This window comes from Herpailurus yagouaroundi, unplaced genomic scaffold (assembly GCF_014898765.1).
Source record: "Herpailurus yagouaroundi ecotype Mexico unplaced genomic scaffold, PumYag 163, whole genome shotgun sequence".
Lineage (NCBI taxonomy): Eukaryota > Metazoa > Chordata > Mammalia > Carnivora > Felidae > Herpailurus > Herpailurus yagouaroundi.
Window position 1 is genome coordinate 9,696,372 of NW_024412404.1, and position 12,762 is coordinate 9,709,133.

Below are 12,762 nucleotides of genomic sequence, written 5' to 3' on the forward strand. Positions count from 1 at the left end.
ACATTTTTAGCTTCTGGGGGTTGCTGACAATCCTTGGTATTTCTTGGTTTATAGATGCATCACTCTAATGTCCGTCTCCATCTCTGCCAATACCATGGTGTTCTTCCTGGTGTGTCTGTGTCCAAATTTCCCTCTTATAAGGACACCATTCATTGGGTTAAGGCCCACCCTGATCCATTATGACCTATTTTTAACTGGATTACATCTGCAAAGACCCTCTTTCCAGATAAGGTCACATTTTCAGATACTGGAATTTAGGATTTAACTATATCTCTGGAGGATCCAGTTCAACCCAACATAGTATGTTATAGAAACAAGTATAAAAATGACAAGATACTCAAACAAACATAATTTCAATATTGGGAGAGGTGGGGATACTAACAAAACATACTCTATTCTTATTTTATTATTCTCCTTTGCCCTTTTAGGACTTTTGTCGTCTTTTAACCTTAAGGACTTGATGTCTCAGTATATCATTAAAGGGGAAGTTATGGGATCTGGGATCTTTAAGATATGTACTTGACACTGCAACAAATAAACAGTAAAATTTGAGTGGCATAGCATAATTGAAGTATATTTTATCTTTTAACAGTCCAAATGAGTGTTCCTAATGACTGATGAAACTGATTTTCCAGGAACAGTGAGAGATGGAGGCACAGAGAGCCTCTTAAAACGCTTGTTGGGGAGGTGCCATGTACCACTTCCGCACAAACGTTTGCAAGAACTACACACCTAGATGCAAGGAGACTGGGAAACAATACCTGTCCAAGTTCCCAGGTACTTCTGTAAACCATGGAAGAGAAAGCATGAATTGGTAGACAGCTATCTCTGCCACATGGATGCATCTCTGTATGGAATATTTTTAAAGCTAGGTCTTGCTTGTTAGAAAGTGGAAAGAACATTTCTAGATGTTTGTTTTAATCTTATAAATCTATGAAACTGTGGTGCAAGATCTTAGAAAACAACGTGTGATTATCTTTAAGGTAAGACAAGTATAGGTTCAGAGAGTTATTGGGATAATGTAAATTTGTTGTATAAAAGCATTAGATCAATGAGTATGGCCTATAGTGCTGGTTTCTCTGGATTCATAGCCTGAAGCTACAGGCCATCTCATACTTCTATCCTTCTATCCTCCCAAAGACACCTCCAGACATTTATTAATGGTCTGTTTTACAGAAAATTACTTCTCAGTCACAATTTTTATAGATCAGGAATATTAATCATATCTCACTGGGTTGTTGTGAGGATTTAATAAGATAACATGTACTGTGCCTTGTACCTGGCAAGTGTTTTGAAAATACTAGCTTTTTATTTATTTATTTATTTATTTATTTATTTATTTATTTATTTAATGAAAAAAAAAATTTTTTTAATGTTTTTATTTATTTTTGTGACAGAGAGAGACAGAACATGAGCAGGGGAGGGCCAGAGAGAGAGGGAGACACAGAATCGGAAGCAGGCTTCAGGCTCTGAGCTGTCAGCACAGAGCCCGATGCAGGGCTCGAACCCACAGACTGAGATCATGACCTGAGCCGAAGTTGGACGCTTAACCGACGAGCCACCCAGGCGCCCCAATACTAGCTTTTTAAAAAAAATTTTTTTAGTGTTTATTTTTGAGAGAGAGGGAGACAGAGCCCAAGCAGGGAGGGGCAGAGAGAGAGAGAGAGAGAGACACAGAATCCAAAGCAGGTTCCAGGCTCTGAGCTGTCATCACAGAGCCCGACGGGGGGCTCAAATCCACGAACTGTGAGATCATGACCTGAGCCGAAGTTGGATGTTTAACCGACTAGCCATCCAGGGGCCCCCAAAATATTAGCTTTTATTATTACTAATATTGTCTGTCCTGAACTACAACGTGTAAAACATTTGTAAAAAGAAAGCATTTCCTCTCACCAGTAATGATATAATTTTAATTTAGAAAGAAAGTAAAATACTTTTTATCTGTTCTTTTCATTAAAAAAAATTATAATGCGGGGCACCTGGGTGGCTCAGTCGGCCCCGCCTCCAGCCCCGCGTCCAGCCCCGCGTCGGCTCTGGGCTGACAGCCCAGAGCCTGGAGCCTGTTTCTGATCCTGTGTCTCCCTCTCTCTCTGCCCTTTCCCCCACTCTCACTTTGTCTCACTCTGTCTCTCATAAATAAATAAATGTAAAAAAAAAAAATTTCTTTTTTAAATAATAATGCTCAGACTGTTGAGAGACCACTAAAAGGGTATTCGTTATGTCCCAGGCTATCCCTTGCTACTTTCCATCCAGCAATACTGCTTTTGCTGGAACTCACCTCACCTCCTTCATTCACATCTCTACTCATCACCTCTCCACTCTTCCTTCACCACCCTATCCATAATACTACCCCCACCACTCTCTAGAATCTTTTTCTGCTTTATTTCATTTCTGTTATCACTACCTGATATTTTATTGCATAATATATAAAAGTATAATATTATATTTATTATAGTACATGTTATTACATGTCATATACAGATAAATTTTAAAATCGATAACCGGGGCTCCTGGGTGGCTCAGTCGGTTAGGTGTCCGACTTCGGCTCAGGTCATGATCTTGCAGTTTGTGAGTTCGAGCCCTGCATCAGGCTCTGTGCTGACAGCTTGCTCAGAGCTGGAGCCTGCTTAAGATTCAGTTTCTCTTTCTCTCTGCCCCTCCCCCACTCACACTCTGTCTCTGTCTCTCTCAAAAATAAATAAACATTTAAAAAAATTTTTTAAAATAGATAACCAGTTGTGTACAATGTAATATACAGCTTACCTTGAACAACACAGGTTTGAACTGCATGGGTCCACTTATATGAATTTTTTATAGTAAAATGCCATAAATGTATTTTCTTTATGACTTTTTAAATAGCATTTTCTTTTTTCTAGCTTACCTTTTGGTAAGAATACAATATATAATACCTATAACGTACAAAATATATGTTAATCAGCTGTTGATATTATTGGTAAGGCTTCAGGTCAATAGCAGACTATTAGTAATGAAGTTTCGGGGAGTCAAAGTTATACACAGATTTTCAACTCTGCTGATGATCAGCATCCCTAACCCCTGCATTGTTCAAAGGTCAGCTATATTAAATAGATAGATATATAACTTCTGTCTTCTCCACTATAATGAAAACTACAAAGGCAGGGGTTTTGTCTGTTTTACTCAGTGCTGTATTCCAAATATCTTGAACAGTTCCTGGCCTATAGCATATACTCAAAAAAATGTATTGAATTAATTAATTAATGGTGCTGGCAACATTGTAAATTATCACAGCCTTTTTGTAAATAAATTTGGCGATAATGTTTCACAAGCCAGTAAATTTTGGGGTGCCTGGGTGGCTCAGTCAGTTAAGCATCCAACTTCAGCTCAGGTCATGCTCTCATGGTTCATGGGTCCAGCCCTGCATCGGGCTCTGTGCTGACAGCTTGGAGCCCAGAGTTTGCTTCCGATTCTGTATCTCCCTCTCTCTCTGCCTCTCCCTCGTTCACACTCTGTCTCTCTCTCTAAAATAAATAAATATTTTAAAAATTTTTAATAAAATTTTTTTTAAAAAGCCAATAAATTTCACTCAACAAAAGTTAACAATATTTGTTATGAGACATTGCACTATTTACCTGAATTATTTCACTCCTGGACTCTGGCCTAAGGACATACAAGATGCATTCAACAAATCTTTATTTAGCACCTACCAAATTCTAATAGGAGAGATAGATAAAAACAAAGAGGCAGCAAATAGAATTATGAACAAAGATTTTTAGTGTAATGTGATTTCTAATAGCAGAAATTAAAAACAACCTAAGTTCCACAATTGGAGAAATGGAATATGTGGCAAGATTAATCTTTTTATTGTTAACATTGAAAGAATTTGTCACCAATAACCACCAAGTCATAGATTGATTCTGCCTTGAGTGGACAACTGGAAAAGCCTCCTCCAGTCATTTTATCCCCTCCTGCATTCCAAGTTTAGAGTCTTCAATCAAGTAGTTGTATGCCCACGTTTACTTGAGTCCCTCGGTGAATCCCTTCTTCTGGAGAGTTCTGCCCTTTCATCCCTTGTCTTATGGGCTCAATAGTTATCTCTTCTCCTTGGTCTTTGATCTAGCATTATGGCTCCAGCCTGAAATGTAAACAAGGCTGCCAAATCGTCTGTACAATTCTTCAACAGATCTTTACTGAATACCTACTCTGTGCTGCCTTCCCACTTCTAGTTATATATATAGTTATATACTATATATATATACTATATATACTATATATATATGTACTCTACTATATATATACTATATATATGTATATAACTATGTATATATATGTATATATGCATACATATATATATTATATATATACACATACATACATACAATTAGGGGCGCCTGGGTAACTCAGTCGGTTAAGCATCCTACTTCAGCTCAGGTCATGATCTCATGGTTCATGAGTTCGAGCCCTGCATCGGGCTTTCTGCTGTCAGCACAAAGCCCACTTAAGGTTCTCTGGGTCCCGTTCTCTCTGCCTCTTCCCTGTGCTCTCTCTCTCTCAAAAATAAAATAAACATTTAAAAAAAATCTTAACAACAAAAAAACAATTAGGTCAGGGTACCTGCTTGGCCCAGTTAGTTAAGCATCCAATTCTTGATTTTGGCTCAGGTCACGATCCCAAGATCATGAGATTGAGCCCCACATCCAGCTCCACACTGGGTGTGGAGTGTGCTTAAGATTCTCACTCTTTCTCTCTCTCCCCTTCTCCTTCCCTCACTCCCTCTTCCTCTCCCTCTGCCCCTACCCCCCATCTCTCAAAACAAACAAAAAAGTTAGGCACCAAATGAAAGTATTTCAAACTGTAATAACTACTAAGGAAAGAAACAAGAAGTAGAAATGGAGAATAGAGTAAGCCATTGAAATAGAATAGACAATGAAGGTCTCAGTGGAGGAGTTGCTATTAAAACTGAGAACAGGAGGCTCCTGGGTGGTTCAGTAGATTAAGTGTCTGACTTCATCTCAGGTCATGATCTCACAGTTCGTGAGTTCGAGTTCCATGTCGGGCTCTGTGTTGACAGCTCAGAACCTGGAGCCTGCTTCAGATTCTGTCTCCATCTCTCTGCCCTTCCCCTGCTTGTGCTCTCTCTCTCTCTCTCTCTCTCAAATATAAAATAAAACATTTAAAAAAAAACTTTTTTAAACTGAAAACGAGTGCCTGGATGGCTCAGTTCATTAAGTGTCTGACTCTTGGTTTTGGCTCAGGTTGTGATCTCATGGTTCGTGAGATCAAGCCCTAAGTCGGGCTCCACACTGACAGAACACTCAGCACAGAGCCTGCTTGAGATTCTCTCTCTCTCTGTCTCTCTCTCTCTCCCCCCCCTTCCAAAAATAAATTTAAATAAATAAGTAAATGTGAAAACAGAGAAGGATCAAGCCTTGTGAAGAGAGGAGCAAAGTGGAGCCCTTGAGGCAGGAAAGAACTTGGCATTTTCCAGAAATTGAATGAAAATTAGTGTAGATGGAGCTCAGGAACCCAGCTAGGTGTTTGGTGATAAGCAGTCAGAGGCTAGATCAAGTAGGTCATATTAAGGAGTTTTAGTGCAATTACTACACTAAGGGTTTAAGGCAGGAGAGGGGGCATCAATTATAAGTGTTAAAAAGATTCCTTTGTTGTTGGACTGGACAGGATTGCTGAAGTAGAGGAGGGTAAAATGGAGGAAGTTATTTAGGAGGCTTTTGCAATAATCCAAATGAGAGATAATAGTGGTGGGGACTAAGGTAGTTGTGATGGAGATAAAGTGAAGAAGACAGTTTCAAAACATACTTTGGAGATAGGACTAACAGGGTTGTGATGGATGGTTTGTAGGGGATCACAGAATGGGAGGAATGGTGGGCTGCTCACTGGTAGTTTTCTGACTTGAGGACATTTACAAATGAGAGTGACTGGTGAGCGAAGAGGGAAGACACACTTTAGGAGAAATTAAGTGTTCTGACCTTAAGTTTGAAAAACCAAGAGTGTGTTTCTGTATTCATTTTGTAGGGTTGCCATAACAAAATATCACAGACTGGTGGCATAAACAACAGAAAATTATTTTCTCTAAATTCTGGAGGCTAGAAGTTAGACATCAAGGTGTTGGCAGGTTTGGTTACTTCTGAAAGGCCTGTCTTCTTGGTTTGCATATTGCCCCCTTCTCCCTGGGTGATCACATTCCTTGGTCCATGTGTTCTCTGTGTCTTAGTCTCCTTATAAAGACACTGGTCATATTGGGTTGGGGCTCACCCACTTAACCTCAGTTTACTTTAATTACTTCTTTAAGCCGTATCTCCAAATATAGTCATATTCTGAGGTACTGGGGGTTAGGACTTCAGCATATGAATTTGGGGGAACATAATTCATCCCATAACAGTTTTTTTTTCTTTTGAATTGCATTGTAAAAAGTCCTTCTGTTGGGGCACCTGGGTGTCTCAGTTGGTTAAGCACCCAACTCTTGATCTCAGCTCAGGTCATGATCTCACAGTTCGTGGAATCGAGCCCCACATTAGGCTCTGCCCTGACAAAGTGGAGCCTACTTGGGATTCTCTTTCTCCTCCTCTCTCTGCCCCTCCTCTCCTCAAAATAAATAAATAAACTTAAAAAAAAAAAAAGTCCTTCTGTTATCCTAGGTGTTTATTGGCCTAGCCCAAAGTGAGTGAGATAGAAAAACTCTCTTCTGCCACATAAATGAGAAATCACAGAAGAAAATTTGGCCTTCCTTTTTAATACATGCAAGCAAAACAATTTAATTGATAATATATGTAATGATATATGCCATTTAATCTATAACATAAAGAATAATTTTGAATATTTATTATAGAATCTTTCTCAACTGTCCTCACAATTATGCTAACATCCTTTCCTTCTCCAAATGTACATTCTGGCTTGAATTTCTTTTTTTTTTTTTCAATGTTTATTTATTTTTCAGAGAGACAGAGCATGAGTGGGGGAAGGGCAGAGAGAGAAGGAGACACAGAATCTGAAGCAGGCTTCAGGCTCTGAGCTGTCAGCACAGAGCCCGACGCGGGGCTTGAACTCATGAACTGTGAGGTCATGACTCAAGCTGAAATCGGATGCTTAGCTGACTGAGCCACTGAGGCATCCCATTCTTTAATTTCTTTCACAGTGTTGCAGTGTCAAATGATAGTAATGTTCATATTATGAATATCAGAAACATTTTTAAATGCTTTCTTTTTGTGTTTGCTTCCCATCCCCCAATTACAGGAATTCAGCTGACATTCAAATAGGCATAAGCCTGAAAAAATCACATGTAATGTGGTCCTTGACCAGTATGTGGGGATGTGTCCATGCCTTTGAAATTACAGTGTAAGTGCTCCAGTTACCACACTTTCTAAACAGAGAAAGTGCTCAAAACACCCTGGGGTTTTATTTTGTGTGTCTGTGACAGCAAAGAATAAAAACTGTTAAACAAAATCTTAACTGTGTGATAAACTATATGCTTTAAAATTAATTTTATCCCACAGCAATCATGAGATGAGGATTCTCTCAGCCCAATTAATAATGAACACTACCAAAGCAATATAATATGAAGTATGGGATCTATACTTATATGAATTTTTTAAGTCTGTGTTTTCTTTAAAAAAAAAAAAAAACTATTGGGGCACCTGTGTGTCTCCTTCACTTAGGCGTCTGACTTTGGCTCAGGTCATGATATCACAATTCATGGGTTTGAGCCCCATGCCAGGCTCTCTACTGACAGCTCAGAGCCTAGAGCCTGCTTCCAATTCTATGTCTCCCTGTCTCTTTGCCCTCCCCTGCTTGTACTCTGTCTCTCAAAAAAAAAAAAAAAAAAAAAAAGTAGCAATAAAGAGAAGAATCTCAACTCAGCTTAACAGTCAAACTTTTGGGTAGCAAATAGAATTATTTTGTTGCTACTGATTTCAGAGACTGTTATAAAGATATTGGAGGCTGGAAAGTTCTAATTTAGCTGTTAGAAATATGAAATCTTGGAAATTTGCTTTATTTTGTTCCTTGTCCTAGGTCCCACACCACCTAAATCATTAATATAACCATCAAGTCAAAGGGCAAGATTATATATATAGAGATATATATATATACACACACGTATGGATACATACATATATACATAACTATGCATATATATTTTTTATAAGTATATATTTTTAAGTGACATGTCTTACTGCCCTCAAACAGGATCAGAGCTAAAATTAATTATATCTACAGGTCTTTGTCAAATTAACAGTACTACTTCTTTGAACAGAAATTAGCTACTGCATCATTATCTTCATCTATTGAATCTTTTATTAATAACTTTCAAAGTAATGGTATAAAAGAAACAGCCTTACTATGTATCATAATCGATTTTCACTTTTTATAAGGGGAACTGATAACATATTTCAGATTCTTAATTAAGCATTAGAAATCTTCTGAAGGCAGCACAGAGGACTGCAAAATTAAGGAGATGGAAAAAGCTTTTTAAACTCCCTCTCAAAAAAACAAAGATAGATACATAGATAAACTCCCTCTCAACACACACATACAACTCATATACTCTAGAACCAACTGATGGTTGCCTTCAACATACTGTAATTTTTATACTTATTGACTGCAAATTTTTTTAAAAATGTGTAGTGCTACTCATGCTTTCTCTTTGGAAAAATAAAAAGAATGTCATAGCTGGGATCAGAAATAAATAAAACAGACATTTTTATGGACAGATTTTCATTAGGGTTTGAAAATGTTATTATTATAGTCTCAATGTAAGATCTTACAGCCTGAAGGAACAGTTGAGCAGTAGTGACAAGGAAGGACAGAGTGTTCCTAGAAGACAAATTATAGTTGCCACCTCCACATTGCCTAAATACAGTTTAACCACATTAAAATGACAGAAATGTTTGTCCAAGAAGAATGTCATGCAGTTCAAGCTGCTGTTTTACTTTTAAAAAAAGAAAGAAACTACCCTTTGTAAACACAGGGATATTAAAAGTTGAAGTGTTGTGTGCTGTTCACTTTTAGCAAATAACAACCTCATCTGTTCAGTTTCAAACTGCTCCCATTCTCAAGTTCTGATAGTGTTGACAATAAAATAGAAATCCTGTGGAATGGTGAATGTTAAAATTGTTCTTAATGTGGAAAACATCTTTTTTAAAATTTAATGGGGCTCCTGGGTAGCTCAGTCAGTTAAGCATCTGACTCTTGATTTGAGCTCAGGTTATGATCCCAGGGTCATGGAGATCAAGCCCTGTGTCAGGCACCACACTGAGTGTGGAGCCTGCTTAAGATTCTCTCTCTCTCTCCCTCAGCTCCTTTCCCCCACTCTCTCTCTAAAAAAATAATAAAATTTAAGGTACTGCATCATCACAGAATCTACTTGCACACTAAATTAATCTATGGTAAGGGTGAAATATTTTACCATCCTTCTCTAACTTAGTTACAAATAGACTGGGTAAGATGGTTTATCTTATTTAACCTAAAAACTCTTCTGTTTATAATTTAAATTTGTTTAGTATGAAAAATTCTCATAAAATAGGTTTATTTTAAAATACTAATGCTTATTGTTAATAATTCAAACAAGTAAGGTACAAAGAATAATCATCAGAAATACCACCTTAAGAGATACACATGGCTAACATTTTATCAAACATTATTCTGATATTCTTCCCTACTCCAGAGTATATTGTATACTCACAGAGGTCAATGTAAGTTTATTTAATGGATCTTGGAGCTTTGTAACCTATTTTTACTTACCAGGGTGCTAAGGACCTCTTTCCAAGTATTGGGGAGCTTAAAGTTCACATAGAAGACATACCCAGATCATAAAACTACAGGGTGAACTATCCACAAATGTGAATAAATAATAGATATGTTCAGTCTTCTTCTGTTCAAACTGAATAAAAATCTTTTTTCCAGTGTTATTAAAATAGAATTGGCATATAACATTGTGTAAGTTTAAGGTGTACAATGTGATGATTTGATATACATGTGTATTGTGAAATGATTACCACAATAAGATTAATTAACACCTCTGTTACCTCAAAACATCTTGCCAACTTGAATGTATTCAGATATGTTGTTATACTAATAGTCATCATATGTGTTTTGACCACCTAGAATTGGCTTCTCCAGGTTCTTCAACCCTTCTGGCTCCATAGAATAGCAAAATGTTTTGTGGGGTATAAAGGAGAGCCTTGAGATACTGCTTAGCATATCCATCTTGTCTACTACACTTGCATGTTTATATTCTTTATGTTAATATGCAATTTGTTTGATTATACCAATAAATACGAAGACATAGTTGCCTTGTGGCCATAATTACTTAAACTTTCATCCCTCCTACCAGCACCTCAGTTCCAACTATCCAGCCTAGACCTGGACTTCTGCCATAGACTGTGGGCTCTTTGGCCCATCCACGCAACCACTGGTGTGGTATTTCTAAAATGCAGATTTGATCATATCTCCTTAAAATTTTTTATCATCTAGGTATTTAACATCTTATATAATCTTAACCTCCTCTGCAACCTCATACCAACCACATCCTCCAAATCATACCTTATCTTTATTTTACGAGCTCTGAAAAATTCTCTCTTAGGGGTGCCTGGTGGCTCAGGCAGTTAAGCGTCCAACTCGATTTCAGCTCAGGTCGTGATCTCGAGGTTCGTGAGTTCAAGCCCCACATCCCTGCTTGGGATTCTCTCTATCTCTCCCTTTCTCTCTCTCTCTGCCCCACTCCTGCTCGCTCGCTCACTCGCTCTCTCTCTCTCTCAAAATAAATAAGTTCTTTCTCATACCATCCCACATTTTCATGTTATTTCTTTAACCTAGTGATATTAACATTTTTCAAGACTCAGCTCAAGCAGTACTTTCCTTTTGAAGACTTGCCCTGTCTGTGACAGTTGGGAGAACCCCATCCTCTCTGATGCCATCCTGTGTTATAGAACTTGCCACTTAACAGCATTATCAATTGCCTGCCTTCTCCCTCACTAGACTGCTAGCTCACAAGGTCAGGAACTTGGATCTTTTCATCCTTGTATTCTGAAGAATAAATGAATATAAATTGTTTCATATTTGTCAGAAGCTCTAATTGGCATAATTTTTATCTTTCAATAATAAAATATGAGAAATTGTTAGAAAAATGTTGTTGTACAAAATCTTTCAAAACTGTGTCTCCAGGGAAGAAAGATATTTAAGAAACCCTCAGTGGAGAAGATAGAATATGTATATAATAAATATTGATTAAATATTTGTTAATTGAGCAGTTGTTCCTTGTTTAGATTATAATCTTTCTAAGGGAGGGACCTGCATTGTACTTTGTTTATATTTCTTCCAGTGCCTAGCAGAGTAGTATATTCATAGAATAATCTGAAGTCCAGTTTTACTGATTAACTGAATGAGTGAAACCATTGATTGCATCAAAACAAGTCTCAACAGGAATTTATAAGCCCTGCCTCTTTGAATCTTTATGTGTATTGAAATATCTTGTAAGTTCTTTGAAGACAGGGACTCTATCTTATCAATTTTTGTATTCCTAGGCCTTAACAGCACAGAATACAGTAGAAGTTTGATAAGTCTCTGTTATCAAGATTACATTAGTGAAATACACATCTGCTTTGGCTTATTATTGTATCTCTATGATCTAGGGCAACCTCTTTCTTTAATAACTACATTTAAAATTTTTTAATTCCAGTACAATATACAGTGTTACATTAGTTTCAGATGTGACTCAATAGTTCTATACATTACTCCGTGCTCATCAAGGTAAGTGTACCCTTTTTTTTAATACATGTTTTTAAAGTTGATTTTTGAGAGAGACAGAGCATGAGAGGGGGAGGGGCAGAGAGAGAGGGAGACACAGAATCTGAAGCAAGCTCCAGGCTCTGACCTGTCAGCACAGAGCCCGACATGGGGTTCAAACCCACAAACCACAGGATCATGACTTAAGCCGAATTTGGATGCTTAATGGACTGAGCCACCCAGGTGCCCCAAAGTGAATGTACTCTTAATCCCCTTCACCTGTTTCACCCATCCCTAATGCAACATCTTATCCACAGTAAAAACTCAGGAAATATTTTTTGTATAAAAAGGATTTCGTATCTGGCTACTGGAAGGTACAATTAATCCAATATAAAAAAGTTTTCCTTATCCCCTTGGATTCAGAAATAAATTCAGATTACAGTAAGCATAATTCTGAAAGATGTCTTATTTATTACTATGAAATAGCTCAACTTCACAGAGGTGGAAAGGTGGAGAAGAAGGGAGAGAAGTTGGAAACAAACAAGTGAGGCTCATAGAAGAAAATAGCTTCTCCAAGGGGAGCCACATGCTCTGATACCCATGGCAGCCACATGAGGAAGCAGCCTAAAATTAGCAGAATGGGCAAGCCCAGGAAGGGAAAGCCACAGCAGCTTGCCCTGCCCTCAATAAGTGAAGTGAAGGGCCGGGAGCCCTGGGGGAACCCTCCTTAGCCCATGGAACTCCACTGCAGTTTGTGTGAGGTAAGGCCCTCCTTTGGAACTCACCTTGGGAGGTAAAGCAAGAGACTTCCTAAAGGGGATATCCAGTCAATTGAAAGCTTTAATATTGCCTAGTAAAGAGGTGCCTCCAGGAATCTAATGATTAATAGAGCAATAAGGGTATTCTTATATCCATCCTCACACGAGGTATTCAACTGAACCACCCCTTTTTACCTTGTTGAATTGAGGCTCTCTAGGGTATGTAGATGCTGTTCTGTGTTTTGTTTTGTTTTGTTTTGTTTTGTTTTGTTTTGTTTTGTTTTGTTTT

The 12,762-nt window shown here is 37.8% G+C and overlaps 1 protein-coding gene and 1 long non-coding RNA gene across 4 annotated transcripts in view; both read left to right on the top strand.

Annotated features, from left to right (window-relative positions):
- MYPN (myopalladin) overlaps nucleotides 1–12,762 on the top strand; it is a 120,947-nt gene that overhangs the window by 1,856 nt on the left and 106,329 nt on the right. For 2 of the 3 annotated variants that reach the window (XM_040485160.1, XM_040485159.1), the window contains exon 2: nucleotides 636–777. In XM_040485160.1, coding sequence (XP_040341094.1) covers nucleotides 737–777 — 41 coding nt within the window. In that variant the 5' untranslated portion in view covers nucleotides 636–736. Of the gene's footprint in view, nucleotides 1–635; nucleotides 778–12,366; nucleotides 12,477–12,762 lie in introns of those variants that run through there. The other variant, XM_040485163.1, reaches the window with a different exon arrangement.
- LOC121036699 (uncharacterized) lies at nucleotides 784–7,443 on the top strand. Its single transcript, XR_005793443.1, has 2 exons — nucleotides 784–983; nucleotides 7,228–7,443. It is a non-coding gene; the product is annotated as an uncharacterized LOC121036699 (long non-coding RNA).